Source organism: Polyodon spathula, chromosome 36 (assembly GCF_017654505.1).
Source record: "Polyodon spathula isolate WHYD16114869_AA chromosome 36, ASM1765450v1, whole genome shotgun sequence".
NCBI classification, from domain to species: domain Eukaryota; kingdom Metazoa; phylum Chordata; class Actinopteri; order Acipenseriformes; family Polyodontidae; genus Polyodon; species Polyodon spathula.
The window spans coordinates 4,007,388-4,028,943 of record NC_054569.1 but is presented as its reverse complement, the minus strand read 5'-3'; the positions used below and the strand labels follow the sequence as shown (position 1 = coordinate 4,028,943).

The following is a 21,556-nucleotide window of genomic DNA, read 5'->3' as shown; positions in this document are numbered from 1 at the left end:
AATTATACATTCAGTTAGACATCCCCATTCTGCCACCATATGTCATACGTTTATATTGTATAGACATTATGCTTAGGTTTCTAACACACCTTGAAAAACAATTACACAGTGATTATACAGCGCCAGTGGGACCCGAGAGATTTCAAAGTAGATCTTTATGGAACGTTTCTTAATGACAGTACATCACGTTAGTTGCCATGAAGTGAGGAATAATTAAATAGAATTTTATTTCCCAGGTGTAATGCCCACAATTGCATCCAAAGAAGCCTCCTTGATGAAAAAATGGAATCTGAACTTCTGTCTACATTTTAAATAAAGCGATACTCATCCGTTCTGTTTAGAGTGTCACATGTTATAAATCAGGATCTTCATTTATTCTCTATTCAATTTTACTATGACTGGCTCTACATAGTGCAATTAGAATTTGCTACTTTCTATCCATCATAAGAAATGTCAAATGAGCAGGATAATGAGTTGCACTTCACTGTTTGTGTTAAATAACAATAAAGCTTTCACATCAACAATGTCTAATCCTTTATCTCCAATCTGGTGCTTGTGGAGCACTGTACATTAAGTAAACTTCTGTAAGCCTTTTCATCAAAAGGATCTCCAAGGAAACCATGTGCTGCTTGAATGCTGGGAGTGGGGCTCTCTTTCCTCAATTCCCAGTATGGTGTTTGGAAACTATGCTATAAGAGGTGTCTGATGCTTAAATAAAGATCCTATGGTGCTTTTTCGAGTATACTGGGATTTAGCCCTGGTGTCCTGGCTAATCCCAGAATAATGCTTCCTCTTGTTGCCAGTGCCACCCCGCCCCACCCCTCGTTAACACTGAAAACAAGAATCCCTTTTCCAGGTTAAATGAAGTCTCTGATTGATTTCCTAACCAGAGAATGTAAACCAGCATTTCTCTGTCTGATTATTAAGCAGCTCATATAAATCCAAGTGACACTATCATGGATGGTGCAACCTTCTTCTTCTAACGTCTGCTAATTCTTGTGTGTTTTCAGCTCTTTCTTTGCACAAGTACAAGTGGAGAAGAGGGGCTCTGTTCAATTGATCTAAATGGTGGCAGATATAAACCCTGACAGCATTTAAATCATTAACATAGGACCCCCCTGGTTTTACACACACACACACACATTTACAGACAACAGTGCATAAAGGAGACTTGTATGCATTGTTACATGTTAACCCTTGGTACATAAAGGGCCCTGTTTTAATGATCTGAACAGTAGTTGTATTTTGGTCAGTCACCATTTAGATCAGTTTAATATGACCCGAGGTCCTGGGGCTTGATTATTCTGATATAAAACAACAGACATCATAGCGTGGCCTACTATCTGGTACAAATCCTGATTGAAAATGTCTTTAAATATGATCAGAGCCACAGTCAGGAAAGCACATAATAGCATTTGTCCAGTCTAGTGAAAAAAATACACAACGGCAAAAGCCCAGGTTTGCTGTAAGCTTCACACGAGCAATAACCTTGTCCATGTTTTGTTTCTCTCTTGTCTGGTTTGTATTCTTCCACACTGGTTGAGATACGTGTGGCCTGGCCCCTGATCCATCTCCCTCTGCCAGCTTCCACTCTTTCCTTCTGACCAGTAAAAAGCCGAATCAACACTGACCTTCAAAAAAAGTGATTGTGCCTGGAAAATGAACTAAATCAGAGTCAGTCCATAATCTTAAAGTGCTTTTGGATTGGCTTGTCTCGAATGGGTCCAAACCCATTCACTCAGCCTTAATTATAATAGACACAAGCACCAATCTTTCACAGCATCCAACCCAATCAGCATTCAACATGCAATGTTCTTAAACAAGCCACCAGTCCTCGTTTCCCTGTAAAACTGGGGCTGGACCGCCAAGGAAAAACATATTTAAATTACAGCCTGCTGAAGACTTGGGAGGTAAATATTGGAAAAGGCATCAAAAACAAGATTCTGACTCTCTAAATGTCAGTTTAGCACACCGCCCAGGCACCATTATACGAGGAAGCAACACAAAAAGAAGCATTTCAAAATGAAAGCGTTGTGTCTGAAGCTGTGTGCTGCAGAAACAACAGTGGGTAACAAGCAGGGATCACAAGAGACCTTTCCTGTTGTTAGGATACAGCTTCAGCTTGAAGCAATTGGACCTTGTGAATCTAATGAGCCCATTGGAGGCCTGTTACATTCACAATGTTTTCCTAAAGGCAGATGCTGCACAGTTTCCCTGATGGCAGTGAAACCAAGCACTGTCTATTGAATACATGTAAAACAGATCTGGAGTATTGGTAATGCCAGCATTATAATAATAATAATAATAATAATAATAATAATAATAATAATAATAATAATAATAATAATAAAGAAACAGCAATGGTCATTATTTTACCATAATAATTAATAGCACAGTTTAACACGATCATACTATATATTATCACAATGCTTTTCCGTGCATATACGTAGTTTACAATGCTAGTCTGCTTGTTTTTATTCATGCACTTTTACTATGATTTATCATGATGTACCATAGTTAACATGTATTGGAGCTGTCAGTGCTATAATGTGTAATGGGAAACGTACTGTTTCCATGAATGTCAATTTCATTTTTACAGCTTGATGACTTGTTGATTTGTTGGTCCCCCCCCCCCCTTCACACACACAACAGTTTCTAGGAACCGAATCGCTTTTTGAAATGTAAAAGTGCCAGTAATGTTTCGTTTTCATGCTGTGACTAAGTGCAGATAATTACCTGGCTGTGTTTTGATTCGTTACAGAACAGGTCAAATCTGGTCTGCCATATGCTTCTGTAACTTGAAAGATCTTTCCTGACAATTTCAAGCTTCCGTCTGGTTAGTCTCTTGTGATATTTTAAATTACTATTGCCATAGAAACCACAGGACTGCTTCTTTTAAAGGCCAACGGTTACATTGTACTTTCCAACAGATAACCTACAAGCATCATCTGTGGAGTTATATATATATATATATTCAAATGTTTTTGTTTTTTTTTTCTCAAGGAATATAAATTGATAATGCATAGCTCATCGGTATAGCTCATCGGTACAATTGAACATGATTGGGAGTGCTTCATGGGCTGTTTACAGCAAAGAAAAGCCTTTCATCTCAACATGTTTCTTCACAATTTCAGACCACAGTCCTGCAACAGGCATCGGAAGCATGCTCAGAATACGATTGACCATGAAATTTACCCCCGTGCCCAGGCGAGTTTGCCAGCAGAACGCTTTCATCTCTCTAGCTAAAGGGGCCGGGTGCTCAGGTTTAACTTGGCATTTCCTTGAGTGTCTTCATGTTTGCAATAGTCTGCAGCTGTACAAAGAGATCAAGGTTACAGCGCCGTCCAAGAGAACTTGCAGCGTATGTCTGATTACAGAACCTCCCTGTGGAATTCATGCCTCTGCACGCTACTCCACGCACCACGAGACTTTAAGCAGGTCATTATCTTTACTTTGTTCAGAAGGTGCTGAAGTGTTCAATGGAGATTACCGCAGGGCTAGCTTGCAATTTCATTGCATGTCATATGTGTTGTGATCGCTGCTACATTAGAAGGGCTGGGCTATTTGTGTTTAGCTTTTGACATTTTAACAGTTTACTTTTGGGCTTGAATGAAAGTAACAACCGGCAAATGTGTGTTATTTGGATCCCGACATTTATTGCATTAGGTTGTCATTTCAAACACTGCAATTAGTCGTTCTAATTTCTCATTTCTATTATTAAAATTACTAAGTGCCCAATTTAAATTTATTTAAATAAAAACAAAAGCCATTAGCAGCAACGTGTTGGACCTGTAATAAAAGCCTACATGTGTTTTGTTTTTTTGGGGATTTTTTTTGTATTTCTAAACCTTTGTTTTATTCAATTTGATTAAGAAAAAAAAAATGTTCAAAAGTTTCCTTCTTAGCTGTCGTGGGGTTCGAAATTGAACCTCCTGAAAGACTCCCCTGCCCGGAAACAAAAACAGCATCTAGTTTAGCAGGAGGCTACTGGATTTAATTTTTTAAAAAAATGATACAATGGTTAGTACTCCTTTAAAACTGATGCAGAATTCAGTGGCATGGGTGAAAATCCACAGCTGTGTTGCAAATCAGAGCCAACCTTGAGCTGATCAAGGGAAAAACTCAGGAAAGCATCTTTCTTATTTTTGATTTATTGCTGTCTTATCCTCCGTTGATACATAGGTGCAGGGCCCCCAACTTAGTGATGTCATAGAACCAGGTGTCAGGAATCTGCTGAGATTGATACTTGAGCTGCTGCTCTCTTGCTTTATCAGTCACCATAAACCCTTGATGGATTTACAACCTTACCGCGTACAGCTGATTGATTATTATTATTAGTAGTATTATTATTAAATAGGGACACGGGTACTCAGGAGCTTCTATCTAAATATATAAGAACATTTATATGGATATTTACTGTGTAGATCCAATCATGTTCCTAGAGATTTCTGCAAACCTTGGTGTAATCCTTTTATAATTGAAGCAGTAAAAAAAAAAACACGAGGTGGATGAGGAATTCAGCCTTTAATTGAAATCCCCAGCCTGGCAGTGGAAACGTTCCTTGCTGTCTCTCAGGGAAGTGACTGCCAATTACTGTATATATATATATATATATATATATATATATATATATATATATATATATATATATATATATATATATATATATATATATATATATATATGTGTGTGTGTGTGTGTGTGTGTGTGTGTGTGCCCTTTTGAGCTGGTAAACAAGGACAAACAATTTCTGCTTATGATGAAATGCTTTCTAGGCTCTGTTTTAACTTGATATATTCACAATGTTCCCTCACTGTATTTGTGGTCTCATATGATATCTTAACTATAGCACCATCAATCTAGCCTCTGCTGTAGAATTGAATTCCGACTGCTTAGCATTGTGTTGGCTCTCTCCGTCACTTTTACTTAGTGCTTGAAGATACCTTTCTGAGACAGGGTTTGTGCCGGTGCTTTTCCAATGGGGTTTTGTACCAGTAAGTTCCACAGTCAAGCAGCCAGACTCTCCTGTGTATTGGAACAGTGTGATGAGGCAGTGCTGTATTACAAGAGAAGTAGTTGTGGTATTTGGGGTACCATTGTGTTTCATTGTTGTGTACTCAGTCTGGTACATTGTCATCCCTCTCTGGGTAGGAGCTCCCCTGGGAAGGGGATATGCTGTAGATTTTCAGATTGTGGATCTATATGGAGGTGTCTGTCTGTCATGCTTACACGCTTGCATAGAGAAGTAGTTTGTCATAGTTGCAGGGGCGCAGTTATTACATTTTCATCTGTGCAGTTACTATGCGGTTCATTCTGAGAACAATCATAAAGCTGGGTTGCCACTTATTTCAACTGCAGATTACCTTTAGGACAGATCTGTCTTAAACAGAACCTGTCATTAAGAATGAACTCCGGCTTGCAGCTATCAAAACTGAGCTGGCACACAGACCTTGAATCACGCTGGTAACAGATTAGTGCAAAGATTACAAGCTGGCACATGTTGTTGCTTAATTGTCGTGCTCATGCTTGAAGCCTTGCCTGTTTGTTTGTCCATTGCCTCGTTCCCTAATATATGCACCTCCTTTCTAAAAGACAGCAGATTGTGGATAGAGTTAATGCCTTCATATTGTCAGAAAGTAAAATATCAGTAATTCCAGCGTGGTAAATATGAAACGCTAATCAGCCAAAATCAATACTGGGTGCCACAGGCAAAGCATCAAAGAAACATGACTGCAGAAGATGTGAGATATATATATATAAATGTATATTGATGTGCCACATCTGAAAGCTCCAGCAGATCTGAGAAGTATAGTGTGCTGGAACAAGAGACACTGTTGTGAGACACTGAGTGGCAGAGGTTGCCTGAGGTGCTTTCTCCAGAGATTTAGCCCATCCTGATAACTGTGTGTTTGTGGTGTAGAATATGCATTGGGATTATGCTACCTGGGCACATAATTTTGGAAGAATATACTGCAGGAGTAAAGAAGAGGTAGGAGGCTTTCTTATGTGAAATAATGTAAACAGCCCTCTGGATTTCTGTCATTTAAATAGGTGTGAGGCTTCTGAATCCCTAGAGCTGTTAATGATAGTGCTGTTCCTTCTGGAGAGTAAAGGTAATCCTCAGCTGTACAGCACATTCAAGAGGTATGTATGTCAGTATTTCCTGGGTGATTTCTTTAATGAGGCTTTCAGTTCAATGCAAGCAGCGAACTGAATCTATCATGAAGGTAAACTGAAATTCTCTGGTTTAGTGCCATTGGCATTATACCGGTGATCATGGTATTGATGAGAATGAATGTAATTATTTTGCAGTTTGGAAAAGCTGTTTAAATGTTCTAATTTCAAAGGGCACATACTCTACAGAGCCTGGAGCTACTGAGCTGTAAGAGCAGCTCCTTCTAGGATGAGCTTTCTGCTCCATTCATGAACTCTTATATTCCATCAACCTGAAACAAGTAACAAGTCAACGAAGGGTTGTTTGAACAGGATGTGATAAAATATTGACCATTGTTGAAGTATACGCAGTATATAAATACATAGTGAAATGAGCTGAATCTTGTCTTTTACAGTTGTTAAGTAATTTGTATAGGAAAAAAAAGGTATTTTACTGGGGAACATGTTGTCAGAATTGACTTTAAGGGATACAGGCCATTACAGTACAAGCAAGTTTACAGCATTGATGAATAATACATCAAGTGCAATCTATTTCCTTGGCCTTGTCTTTATAATCTAGCTGACACCATAGCGAAATCTAACAAAACCAACACTGAACCATTTTACAATTACAGAAGGTGCACACTGTCAAGTGCTGCATTTCCCAGACAGTTTAAGGCACAAGGTGTGCATTGCTTGACAACAGTGCACACCCTGTCATGGCTTATTGCTTAAAAGGAATAACTATCCCCTCCCACGCAGCCTGGTGTCAATGGATGCATCTCTTTCACAGTCTGATATGAAGTGTAATCTCTCAGATAAACTCCAGCTTGTGGAAATAGAGATCATACAGGTCCTAATGATGCTGAGTGTTTAACCGCTGGACTCCCCTGAACCCTGTGTGATGGAGCCAGTCAGTGCGGCAAGTCTGAAAGTGTGCAGGTTCCCGAGACATGCACTTTGTGTGGATCTTCTGAGGCAACGATAAGAACATCTTGACATAACCTTTTACATGGCGTGTTAACACATAAATAAGAACAGACAGCTCTGGGACTGGGCAGGTAAAATCCATCACTACAGAGGCAGGGAGCCTTGTACTAGCTTGCAAATACTCTGGTAATTGTATGATTCTCCAAGCAACTTGTACTAGCTTGCAAATGCTCTGGCAACTGTATGATTCCCCAAGCCAGAGCTTGCCAGGGATAAGATACACATTGAGACTTCACAAAAGCCCCAGGGTCCCAACATTTTCAGTATAAGGGAGCTCGAGGATTTTGGTACTAGTGCCCGAAGGTGAGATACCAAAAAGGCCTAAAGCAGAAAGCTGCTCTGCTGGCTAAGTGTGTACTGTTGACTAATCATGGCACTGTAGAGGTTTATTGAGACAATTGTGCACTACAGTGGAAAAGAGCTACAGTACGCAGACCAATAGGACAGGACTGAGCCCACGCGGGCGATAAGAATATAGAAATGTGACGGCACAAAACGCTGGGAGATTATTATAAATGTGGAGATTCTGTTCCAATCCTCTGTTATTCATAGTGTTTGGAGTGCAGACAGATCCAGCTCATCTTTGAGACATCACAGCCTGTTTATATCCTGTCTCTTTGTCTCTCCTAACACATACAGGATCGAATCTGTGCATACTCTGGGAGGTAACTTGGATTGATAATATGACGGTTATAATATAAATAGAAATACTGGCACATAAATCTGAAGACAGTTTCCAAATCATGCCAGACTGTGTGAACCAAAGGAATGCTTTGCTATACGCTTCCATAAATTATATTCATTTTAATAAATAAAAAGGCTGAACCCAACCTGAAGGTCAATTAATCCACTGTAAACTGTAAACAATTCCTTATGCTAAGTCTCTTGTTCGTTAATATCAGCACATGCCATTAAGCACAACAACAGTAAAGCACCTGTTCAAGTCCAGCGAATATTAAGAGAAACGCAGTCTATTTGTTTATGGTACCTCAGTGATTGAATACCTCCTGGAGACGCACGAGACACATCTAACAGACCTTTTGAAACCTGCGGGCGGCTTTTTAGTAACTCGACTCTCAGCTTTCCCTTTTTTTTTTTTTTTTTTTTTACAAAAGTGCAAAGGAGCTTTTGCTCTATATGTAACTGAAGAAGAAAATAAAATAACCCTTTTCACTGACGTTACAGAGCACTAACGCACGAAAAAGATGTCAAGTATATGCTGGTTTCACAGACTTAGCACACTACCTTACCTACAATAACGTGAGGCAGTGCTAATCTCCGTCTGTGAAACCCAGCTTCTGGACCCGTGAAAATAGCCCCACAGGTTTTTGAGAATTTTGCAGGAATAATAAATAGATCATGTTAGTCAGGGCTCTATGACCCTGTGGAATAATGCATTTTTAGTTTGAAGGTTTAGAAACAAAAGACAGCCAGCTTATGAATATGCAAGCATTTGTGTCAGTTATAAAAGAGCACTAACTGTAGCTTGAGTGCTTTTCACCATATCTGTCAGGAGAGTCCGCTGTTTAAAACTTTTTTTAAGACTAAGGCTACACTGACTGCTGGCTGAGCTGTTTCACTGTTTTGCACATTGGCATTAATGTTGAAAACTCAAAGCACTAAAGTTAACCCTCCTGTTAGGTTTTGGGCCTATTTGACCAGACTCTAGTATCCAATTAGCTTAAATGCTGTTTTTCTTTTCATTTTCAGTATAATACTTAATGATTTTTCCTAAGTCGGGGTCATGTATTTATACACAGAAAACAGAACCTTTGAGATGTTTATTTTTTTTAGAATAGGTCATGTATACAAATAAGATGTTTCGGGTCACTGTGACCCGTGACATTTATCTATGTAGATTTGTGTGCAGGAATAAAACAAACTTGTTTAATTTGTTATTTTATTATTATTATTATTTTGTATTATTATTTCTGAAAATGGCTGCACCTGTCTGGAGATATTTATAAACAAAAAAAAAACAAACAATATATATCTACAAGGTAGAGCCTAATTTTCTCTGTCAGTATTGCAACATCATCTCACTGGTAAAGACATTCCAGAATGAGGAGCTCTCAGTTTGGCAGTCAAATAAGTTTTATCACAGCTCCTGGACTAAAAGAGAACAAAAGAATAAAATCTTTGCAAATAAAAACATTTAATCAATTTAAGGATGTTTTAAATTAGTTTGAAATTGCATCGGGTCAATATGACCCAAAACATGACACATGTACCTAAATTCTGAACATAACAGGAGGGTTAAATAAGGCTACGAGCATAAAAGATCTAGCAATGCATCTGAGCAGATCTGTACAGTTTGTCACTCAGGAGCAGTTCCTGAGAGGACCTTGGATGTATTTCCTCTCAGCAGTTCTCAAGGAATTGCTCATCATAGCATCAGAACAACGTTTTCCATGTTCAGCAACACAGATAGCCAATCTGTTTACAACAGATGTACTATCATTAAAACATGCAAGGCTGACTATGTAAGACATATGTTCTTGCAGTATATTATTAATGTATCAATACATATTGATTTTGTGCACAATATATGTTTAGATTAAAACGTTGGACATAACCTCCTAATTCTTATACATTTGAGTATTGCAGGGAGAAAAAAACTGAACCAGCATTTCATCAGCTTGCCATGCTTTCAATGAAAATACATAGAGATGGTGCAATTGCCCTAGTGATTAAAACCAATTAAAACCCTGATTCAAGCTGAATGAAGCCATTCAAATCTTCCTGCATAGGAAACATTTGATCAGTTGCAAACATGTATGTTTTTGCATTACAATATTTAACTCTTTCAATTCTGCAGACCTGTATATAGATTTAGGAAAGAGAACTACAACTGATAAAATACATGTGTGATACTGGACTGCAATTTTAAAATAATATTTGAATATTACTGAGCTTTAATAATAATAATAATAATAATAATAATAATAATAATAATAATAATAATAATAATAATAATAATAATAATAAAAACTAATCTAAATCTTGTTGCAGTTTCCCTCAACCATGTTGAATTCTACATTGAAAAGAAAAAAGATAAAATGAAATTCTCGCTATCAGTTTAGTAGATTCTTCGATAGTTGAACATAAAAACTGTTAACCATGCCTTAAAACGAAATCAATATGTCTGTAAGACTTCAAACTGGAGCTTCAGTTCCCATAATCAGTTATCACGTGAGACCACTTGCTGTATTTGCAGTTCTGCTAAACCCATGCTATGTTTGAACTTGATTTTATGAATAATGTAAGGGAATTCCAGACTGTGTTTAATATATACACAAAGGAAATCCCCTGGCAATAGTCCCAACAGGGCACTTGATTACTGACAAGCCTGTGTTCAGAGGGAGACGAGGAGGACATCATTAATAAAAGCATTCCCCTCAACCTGTATTAAACTGACAAAACGCCTGATTTTACAGGATTGATTATGAAGTGATTTTCTTTAATTAAACTGAGACGCTAACGGATATTCGGTCTCAATGACGACAAGTCGTCAAATCACTTTCCAATTTTAGTTTTCTTTTTTAATTTAATTTTAATTAATTACATGGCCACTGATTTTTTAAAATGCTTTTTGCATGTCTCACAAATCCCTGTCAGTGTTTTAATCCTACCCTAGTCTCTCTAAATAATGCACGATTATCACCTGGTAAAGTGCATGGCAGTCATGTGGTGCTAATCTGTGTGGATTGTGCATTATTTAGAGAGAGCGTGAAATAGGGAATGACTTCCTCTGACATTCAGAAAGCCACAAGCATTAATATGAGGTGCAGAAGCCGTTACCGCTACAGAAGATAGTAATGCTATTTCAAACCTAAAAAAAAATGATGCATTATGTTTTTAGGTTATATTCTGAAATGCTAATGGTGCTAAAAGGATCAGTGAGGCCCAATATGTCGTTATTTTAATTGAATTACTCTTACAAGGAAAAGTAAATCACATACATCCTAATACACCTGTTTAATGCTTTGGAATAAAAAGGAGAGATGAAAATAGCATTATATAGTGCAGGCCCTGGTAAGTAAGATTTCTATCCAACAGTACCAGCACTGAGTCACTGTTGACAATTCAACGTTGGCATGAACACTGACTGATGGAGAGACAATTGAACGACGTCACTGAAATGAATCCTACAGTTTAAAGCATGCGTTAAACATTTTGAAATCACTTATTGATCTGGGTAAAAACCAACTGGTCCAAAACCAAGGCTAATCCCACATCTCTGCATTGTTTAACAGACGACTGACTTAGTCAAAGGATTTCAATGTTTGCCGAAAATGTGCTGAACATTCCCGTCAGTGTTTTTCGTTTTGAAAGGTACAAACTAAAATCCCCATGGCAACAGTATTGATTTACAGTCAAACAAACATTATTACCATGGTTACAGGTCACTAGAAAAAGTATTTCCATTTAGCAATCTCTGTATCGTTAATGGCTGACACTTTACACTAAGTGTCTCCAATTACTGTGTATTTGCCTAGACCTAAAAACAACATGGACTGCTTTACCTCATTGCGCTACAGCAAGGCTTCTCAAACTCATTCCTGGGGACCCCCTGTCTGCTGGTTTTCATTCCAACTGAGCTCTCAGTTACTTAACTAGACTCTTAATTGAACAGATAATTTGCTTAATTAAACTTTTGTACTTGTTTTCAGTTCTTAAACAGTTGCAGATTTCAACATTTTATAAGTAACTTGAACTTTGGGACTATTTAAGAGCTGAAAAGAAGGTCTAATTAAACAAAAGATCTGTTCAATGAAGGGTCTAGTTCAGTAATTGAGAGCTCAGCAGACACCGGGGGCCCCCAGGACTGAGATCCCCTGCGCTACAGGGATCCCCACTGGTCTGACCACAGTGTTAAGATGCTGACAATTTCCAAAGGATTTACATGTTCTTGATGATTAAGAAATTCTGTTATCAGTGTAGCTGTAAAATCACACTCAAGAACGAATAGCAGATATTTAAAGCATGTGCGTCATTGTGTTTTTCAAAGTCATTTATTTGCTCAGTATGCAACAGATATATGTTCCAATTATAGATTTTCCTTGCCTTCGGACATACTGAACCAGACTTGATTAGCAGCAGTCTTTCTCAGCAGGTGTGTATAACGTATAATATATATTTTTACTCTTTCCATTTAATATTTTAGAGAATATTTTTGTTTTCATGGCAGAAAATTAACTTTCATTTTGCAGAAGGGTGGAAAAAAAAAACAAACCTTGATAATGGGTTATGAAATGTAATGGAATCCCTTCAGGAACCGAAAGGCAGTTGCATTTCTAGACCTGTCACTTTCTAGTGCTCTGCAAGCATGCAGTGCCTTAGAGTTCAGGGACAGGTCAAAATGTCCCATCTAATTCGACTTACTTGCCAAGAGGCTGATTTAGAACACAAGTTCAGAACTATTGGGAGATGCATTTGGTTGTTTTGGGATAGAATAACCCATTACAATCTCACTCTCTTTTTGAGCTTGATGTTTGAAATGCATCTGTATCGTTTGAAGTATACCCAGAGGGTCTGGCGTGCAAAGCAGACACCTGAATAGATGACCACTGATGTGATTAGATAGACTGTTTAGTGTCACTGACCTGAATAAATGCAAGAGTCCACTGGCGGTAAAATACAGTGTAACTAGGAAACCCTTTGAATAAAAACAGTCCTTATTAAAACAATCCTTGAAAATACTGGCTACGTCCTCCTCGAGTAATGCAAGAGGATGTGCTACTCACCTTTCCCTTGAAAGGCGAGTAGCGCATCAAAAATTTCCCTTGGATTAACCTTTATTGTTTTGTTTAAGTTGCAAAGGGCCTATTAGGGATTCATCCATGCTGCTCGCCATACAGTTAACGGCATTTCTCTTCCATCAGTTCAACACCGCTTGCTTCCATGTGGGAGCAGATTTTGAAAGTAAACAATCTTCTCTGATAAGGGAAAAATGGCTTTTATATGAATCTCCAGGTCTTGGCTTTTGTTGCGTTAGGGAATGAGTCTAGTGTAAAGAATGGCAAGCATGTATGCTAGTAACATTCACCCCCTACCGCAAAGACTCTAAATGCAAAATTGCGCTGGGACACCTCTGACTGACACTTTCTCTAGGGTTAGAATATTGTTCTGGACGAAGGTATTTTCCTCTGAATAAAATGACCTACTTGTAATGAAGGCGTACTGAATTAAATGGTGACCAAGTTGAATCTCCCCACGTTCAATCAATACATACCATACTGCAGAGTGAGGATTTTATTCATAGCAGTTGTATGGCAGACATCAGTATTGAGCCACAATTGTGCTCTTTTTGTTAGGCTTGGCATTGGATTGGACTCTGAAATTTCAATAAACTACTCCAGTAAAGCTAAATAATAGTACATAATCTCCAAAAGATCTTCCACAGAAATAAAATAAAACATGACTGACCTGTGGAATTGGTTCCAGACAGATCATATCCCATTTGACGCGACGACTCCTCCTTCTCCTCAGGGAGAACGCTTTACCAAAGTGCTGTGACTGGAGTAAGATTGCCTTCTTCAGGAGTGCCATGCACCCGTGCAGGGAGATCATTTGTCTTCCAGGCTGCGAAGAGCCTGCTCTGGCTTTCATCTGAAGTTTCTACTCAATGATGAGTTGAAAATTAATACCGGCATCTGAAAGTGAAAAGCTTTTTAATGGTTGAGCGCCTATTGACATCTACACTGAATAGAGTCCATTAGTTTATTTCTTTACATCGCATGCAACCTATGCACTTGTATACACCTATACTGCCTTGCATAAAGTCTTGTGACAAAGGAATATCTTTCCTAATATGTTTTTTTTTTAAAGGAGGCTGATACATCATCAGCTTCACCCTATGTTACAGTAAAGCTCCTCATATTGTGTGAATAGTGAAAAATAAAAATAAATAAATCTTGCCTCATTTACAGAATCACAGCTGGGGGTGATGCACAGATTCTCCTTTCCATATCTTTCCTGCAATGTGATCAGTTTTTTTTTTTTTAATTGAACTAACTTAAAGGCTACAGTTAAGATGACTGCAGTAGACCCTGGTGTACTGTTATAGGGTTCCTTACATTGCAGGTAATAATAAGTCTCTGTTGTGTATCCCTCCTTGTGGTGCTCACTCTGTAACAATGCATCAATGCGCCAGCTGCTAACTGCCTTTCAGGAGGATGCACGGTTCTGTTAGAAAATGCATGTCAGTGGCTCTACAAAAGAGCACTTGAGAAAACATAGAGATATGTTTGAAAAAGATATAAGAAAAGGTTTAGCTTCCTGACTGTCTGTACTTGATGGAATCCGGTGTGGGGGGTGGGGGCGAGGGGTACTGTACAGAGACCAGGAAGGGGGAGTTAATCGCATGTAGTTTCCATCATCACTGCGCTTACTGGTTCTGTCATTAAACGTGAGGGACAATGACAGAGACATGTCTCATAAACACTGCTCTGGTGAGCACTGTGCTTGTCTGCAAACTTCTACTGACACATGAAGTGACAGCTTCACTGCTGTGCACCCTTACTCATGCCCATATTACCTCAAGATTAATGCGAGCTTTAAAAGGCAGGCTCATCTGTACTGACTGCAGAGTCGCTGGTTCATCGCCCCTTCAGTCCTGCTTTGTTTAGACTTCATTGATTAATGTACCTCCATATTCAAAGCCCATGCATTCAGTTCCTATGCCCCTGCTCTGCATGTATTTTCCAGTCTTCTCTGGGTTTCTTTAGTAGCATGAGCAGTATATCATTTCTTTTAGTTTATGCTGTGGGTTCTCCAGCTTTAAGGCTTTCCTCTTTGACAGGGTTTATACTCCGTGATTTTGTTCAGTGCCCAGAAACCTAGTACAACATATATATATATATATATTGCATTCATGGTAAACTCAGGGAACAGTTTAAATTTGGCACATGTGTTTCTTGCAAATCTTTCAGCAGCAAACAAGTCCCTTGATGCAGTTTCTACCAGTATCTCAGCGCAGCAAAGAAAACCGCCTGTCTTCTCATTTTGTTTGTTAAAGATTAAATCTCAATCCTGAAGATGTATAGTTGCAATATCACCGTGATGCAGTCCTGTGTTATCTGTAGTTATTAATCAAGGAGTCATGACTCCCTTTTGTTGTCATTAGTTTATTTATTATAACTGATATTTTTGAACATCCCATGTTTAATGACATTATTTTTTGTAAAAGCACTATATTTCGTATGGCTGAAGAAACACCATGACCGCATTGCACATTTCTTTTTTCCACTTTGTTGTCCTGAGTTGTAAATCTTGAATATTCACATATTTCTGCTCCGTATTGATAGTCCTCCCATTTTGTATTCATTCCAGTAATTGCATTATAGTTTTTTTTTTTTTTTTTTTGCATATGATATTTTGTTTAGCTAATTAATATTCAACAGGTGTTATTATGGCAGAATAAATAATAAATAATATATACTTTATAGAGAACTTCTTATGTTGTCCAAAATGCAGATTTGCTTGACATGGCATATTATTAAAATAAATGATCTATCAAGAATAAAAACATGAGCTGTTCAATACATGAGCAATGACTCTAAAGCAATTTAATTTACTCAGCCCAGTGGCACATTCCTTGCATTCTTTCTTTAAATATAGCAATTCTAAATGTCATACATAAAAATAATAGCTGTTGGAATTCATCTAAATGAGAACATTTCATATTATTTTAACTTACTTTACATATTATTATAACCTGTGCCTTTGATACACTGTACAGTAATGTTACATCAACCATGCTAAAACATGCCATTTGACAAGATATTCTCCAAAATACCATTTCACCAAGCTCAAAACACTAAGCCAAAAATTAAATTATATATATATATATATATATATATATATATATATATATATATATATATATATATACACACACACACACACACATATATATATATATATATATATATATATATATATATATATATATATAGATAGAGAGAGAGAGAGAGAGAGAGAGAGAGAGAGAGAGAGAGAGAGAGAGAGAGAGAGAGAGAGAGAGAGAGAGAGAGAGAGAGAGAGAGAGACATAGAGATAAATATATGGATTACAGACTAAAATACATTGTGCACCATATATTTTCAACATATAAAATAAATATATGGATTACAGACTAAAATATATTTTAAATATATAAAAATGGGCAGATTTCTATATATGAAAAGTATAAGGATCATACTTTTCTACCATATATAAAAAAATATGTTTTTTTTCCATAAGGGGCTGAACCATTAGACAGAGTAAAAACTACACCACATAAGTGATCAGGTACCAGGAAGCAGCTGTAATGTTTCATATACAGTGTTCGTATGCAAAATATGTGCATGTGGCTCATTCTCCGCTATAAGTGTGCAAAAACTTGTTACGTTACTTGTTAGAGAAAGAAAGATTTTAACACAGAAAAATGCATGATTTCAACTTTCTTAAACTGGACCTGTAGTATTGAGTGCCCAGTCTAAACATCTCAATCAATTAATTAATGCTTTTGGGGAATTAAACAATACCTGTCAATCTAAAATTGATCAGAAAGCTACCAGAAAGATTTGGAAATCACAAATGGAATAGCAATGCTGACGATCCCCTTTGTTTAGCCATACTTTACTCAAGATGTTATGACTTTTAGAAATCAATACTTAATTCTGTGCTACCATCTACATGCTTTGGAATTGAGTCATAGCAGGAAAGAGCTCAGCTTTGAAAGCCTAGTTGGCAGCCGGTTGGCTACACAGATTATTCCTGCTCATAAATTAGGCCTCTAAATCAAGACACCTTCTAGAGAACAGAGTATCCCAGCACCTGATGAACAGTATTTATTTTTTAAGCCCCTATGTGGAGCCTACAGGTTTGCAAGAAGCACAGCCCACAAGAAATGTCAAACACATGTTTCTTCCTGATGGTTCTAATTAGCCCTAGATGATAAGTTCTCTGTGGGGGTGAGGTGTCTAACCATGTTACCAGATGCTACAGCAGTAATTAAAAGAGCTTTTTTTGGTAACATGCTTTTGTGTACAGTGCTTAAAACGGCTTTGCCTTTCCCTTGAAGATAAATGACCTACCAAGCCATTCTTAAAATGTGAGAATCAATTCGACTCCTCTTTAGCAGGGAGATCAATAGCCTTTTAGTAATTCTTACCAGGGACCTGAAATGCATTATTTACTGCAGATAACCCAGTCTCGTACCAGCCTGATTGAACTATAGGCTCCAGCTGTGCTCCTGTTGGCGTTGCAAAGATTTCAACACGGTGCTTCAGATTCAAGACACACAAGCAATAATTTTGCGTTACCGTGTAATGTCACACTCTCGTGAAACATATGTGTTACCGTGTGGCAGTTAATAACACAGACTGATAACGTAATAATAGGAGGATGTAAAAGGTTAAACTCACAGCCTTACAGGAAATGCCAGGGTTTTCTTTAACAATACGCTAAGTGCAGAACGTCAGCTGCTATTTGTGCAGCAATCTAACAAAAACGGAATTATTTTTCACTCACGCTGTTACGCTGACAACAGACTTAATACACAAGCCTAAGACAGGAAGTCGAAATCCATATTATAACTCTAAAAAAATACAAATTAATTAAAATTCCAGCATAAAGCAGCCCACTGTCATTTTCTCAAATCCTAATATATTGATTTGTAATGAGATTGTGATCAGCAAAAAACCACCTCACACAGAGAAAGAGTAAACATAATGACTTTTCAGCTGCTTAATTCCCAGATGCAAATTGAATTCTAAGGGGATCATAATTTAGCTTTTACAGGCATCTCTGCAATAACCCTGAAGAGGCAAACTCATCTTTCAAACATTTGCCCTGCAGCTTGTAAACCTCTCTTTACTGTGCATGTGTGCCTTAACTGTATGAATTAACTTGTAAGCACAGTTCAATTAGCAAAGCACACATGCACACATTATAGAATGGTATTCATATCCTTTTGACCAAAAAGATACATCTGTTTCAATAGATAAAGTGCTATTCTTCTGAGATTGCTAATATTATAGTCAGCATAGCCAGGTTCTTTGAAAGCATATTAAAAAAACAGCAAGACATTGTAAACTATGGTAAAATAGTGTAGCCACAGGAAAAGGATTCCTAATTGCAAATTACTATGGTAAACCTTTCTAAGGGGGGCACTGTATTTTTTCATTGAAAGGGCCTCCAATTGGCAAACCTTATACCAATACAGTATATTACTTCCACAGCTCCTTATTTTCCAGCATGTTACTGAATATGAGAAGTGGACCCTCTCTGCCATTCCCTTCCATTGAATTTCCAAATCATGCTATCGCCCAGCGCAGAATCCCTAACGACAGTGTATCACCCAGCTCAGAATCCCTAACGGCAGTGTATCATCCAGCTCAGAATCCCTAATGGCAGTGTATCACCCAGCTCAGAATCCCTAACGGCAGTGTATCACCCAGCTCAGAATCCCTAACGGCAGTGTATCACCCAGCTCAGAATCCCTAACGAGTGTATCACCCAGCTAGAATCCCTAACGGCAGTGTATCACCCAGCTCAGAATCCCTAACACCCAGCTCAGAATCCCTAACGGCAGTGTATCACCCAGCTCAGAATCCCTAACAGCTCAGAATCCCTAACGGCAGTGTATCACCCAGCTCAGAATCCCTAACGGCAGTGTATCACCCAGCTCAGAATCCCTAACGGCAGTGTATCACCCAGCTCAGAATCCCTAACGACAGTGTATCACCCAGCTCAGAATCCCTAACGGCAGTGTATCACCCAGCTCAGAATCCCTAACGGCAGTGTATCACCCAGCTCAGAATCCCTAACGACAGTGTATCAGTGTATCACCCAGCTCAGAATCCCTAACGGCAGTGTATCACCCAGCTCAGAATCCCTAACGGCAGTGTATCACCCAGCTCAGAATCCCTAACGGCAGTGTATCACCCAGCTCAGAATCCCTAACGGCAGTGTATCACCCAGCTCAGAATCCCTAACGACAGTGTATCACCCAGCTCAGAATCCCTAACGGCAGTGTATCACCCAGCTCAGAATCCCTAACGGCAGTGTATCACCCAGCTCAGTGTTTTGTTACTCTTTTAATCCAGTATTTTGTTCTTCCCTTTTCAGGAGACGGCAGCGGCTTCATTCACTCAACACCCATGGATACCGTTGCCACGTATGCATATAATGAATCCTATGACGGGAACTGGACTGACAGTTTCAATGGAACTGATGGGAACCAAAAGCACCTGTACAATTACTATGCACTGCTTTTGACTCTGCTCATCTTTGTCATCATCTTTGGCAACGTGCTGGTGTGTATGGCAGTTTCCAGAGAGAAGGCGCTACAGACAACAACCAACTATTTGATTGTGAGTCTGGCCGTGGCAGATCTGCTGGTAGCCACCCTTGTTATGCCTTGGGTTGTTTACTTAGAGGTAAGTGATCTGATATCTCTCGTTTAGATCATTGAACCCCATCACTGTGAAGACAAAAGTACCCATGTGGAAAAAGGAAGCTTTTTGCATCACCTAGAATTTTAGGATTGATACATTTTATATATATATATATATATATATATATATATATATAAATATATATATATATATATATATATATATATATATATATATATATTTATTTAACATCATGTTATCAAAGAAACTACAAAATGAAATCGCAAAAGTCTACCAGAAGCCATAACAGCAGTACAGTATTTCATGATAGATTTCCAAATATCACATTTTTACATTTTTGTCTGTTTTTCATTAACTATATGGGAAACTACCAAGCAGTATGCAATTCGATATGTTAAGCTGATATTAAAATCAAGCAGGTTTCATTCACCTTTATCAAGCAAAATGAGTTATTTCTACAGGATGCTGTAAAACCTTTGGCCATAGCTGGAGCTAATATCACACACCGGCTATTCTGTAATGCCATTGTTCCCATTACTGTGTGCTCACCCTATCCCAACATTGCTCACAATCTATGAAAACAGAGGTGCAACACTATATCAAATGTGCATGATGTCTCATTTATCATTGAAAAAGAGCAATGTCAACCCTAACCCTCAACCCTGACAAAGTCCTATATTTCAGATGTATTCATGAGTGACCTGCAATCTTCACAAAACAATTGCCAAGTTCTGACTCGGCAACACACGGTATTCCAGTCAGCTGTTCTGTGTTTTGAATGCATTGAATTCACAGACAAAAATAAAACTGCTTCACACAGATTACATCTGCTGCATGTCCTGCAGTCCTATGAGTAAATTGAGTTCATAAAAGCGTGTCAGATGTAGCTGTGGTCAGGGCTGCAGTGTACTGCCTCAGGAAAATCCATTTCCCTTCTCTGGAAAGAGAGTGTTTACAGCCAGCCCATTACATTAGCCACCCTTCCCCACTCCAGTGAGTGGCCTGTTTTATTTTACAGTACAAGCACACTTGTGTTGCTGCGGTGCAACTTTATAGTTAATAGTTTCAACCAGAGCCTGTTTGTCAGCTTGAATTTCTTAATGTTCTACCTCTTGATTAAGCGTTTGAAGTGAAGGATGATAAACTGCCAATCTTCTGAGCATGACTGCAGTTGTGAAACAGAGATATCGAGAACGGAAAGCCGGGAGTCGTTTATCTTTGGGTTTATATATTCTTGTTTCTTCTCGGGCGTTTATATTTCTTTTTATCATATAATTTTGGGAAGTTCCTCAGAACACCGTGGCTCACCCCCACTGCTCTCTTGGTTTTTCTCTCAGCAAATGAAAGCTTTGTTGCTGGTGCATTGATCATAAAGAGTGCTGTATTCGTCTGATGTTTTTCACAGTGGTACTTGATGATGATCTTCTTTCCAAAGTGGAAAAGGGAGGGGGAAAAAAGTCAATCTTTGATAAGCCCAAATCATCATCTTTCCAAATGTAGCTTGAAAGTTAAAATGCTTTGATCACTATTATTATTATTATATTAAAAAAAAAAAAAAAAATGTGCACAATTTTAAATTCTCAGAATGGTTTCCTAATAGATTAATGGATAGCATACATTACTTAGAATTCTGTGTATTTTATTGAGATGTGTAACAATCAATTCTTGCACTCCATGGCTCCTATTTTGCATGCCTTTGTATATAATATCTTACTAATACAAGTTTTCAGTTGTATTTTCAGTTATTCTAATTTATTACCATTTAAAAATAATTTAAATTCTTTAACTTGTCTGTAAATTACATAATAATCTGTAATATAAATACAACTTTTTTCTGGCTGCTATATACCCACGAATCCAAATCTGCACTGCATGCTTTTCTTTCGTAATGACAACATACACATTTTGGTTTATCCTCTGGATAGAGGCTGGATAACGCTAATGTGTTTGTGTGTGGATTAAAGAGCTCACATAAAAGCCCATTGCATAATAAAGGCAAGCAATTG

The 21,556-nt window shown here is 38.0% G+C and overlaps 1 protein-coding gene across 1 annotated transcript in view; it reads left to right on the top strand.

The window, feature by feature from the left end:
* The window catches only part of drd2a (dopamine receptor D2a), a 37,675-nt gene that overhangs the window by 3,299 nt on the left and 12,820 nt on the right, over nucleotides 1–21,556 (top strand). Inside the window, exon 2 of the mRNA XM_041234842.1 lies at nucleotides 19,261–19,571. Coding sequence (XP_041090776.1) covers nucleotides 19,293–19,571 — 279 coding nt within the window. The 5' untranslated portion in view covers nucleotides 19,261–19,292. The remainder of the gene's footprint in view (nucleotides 1–19,260; nucleotides 19,572–21,556) is intronic.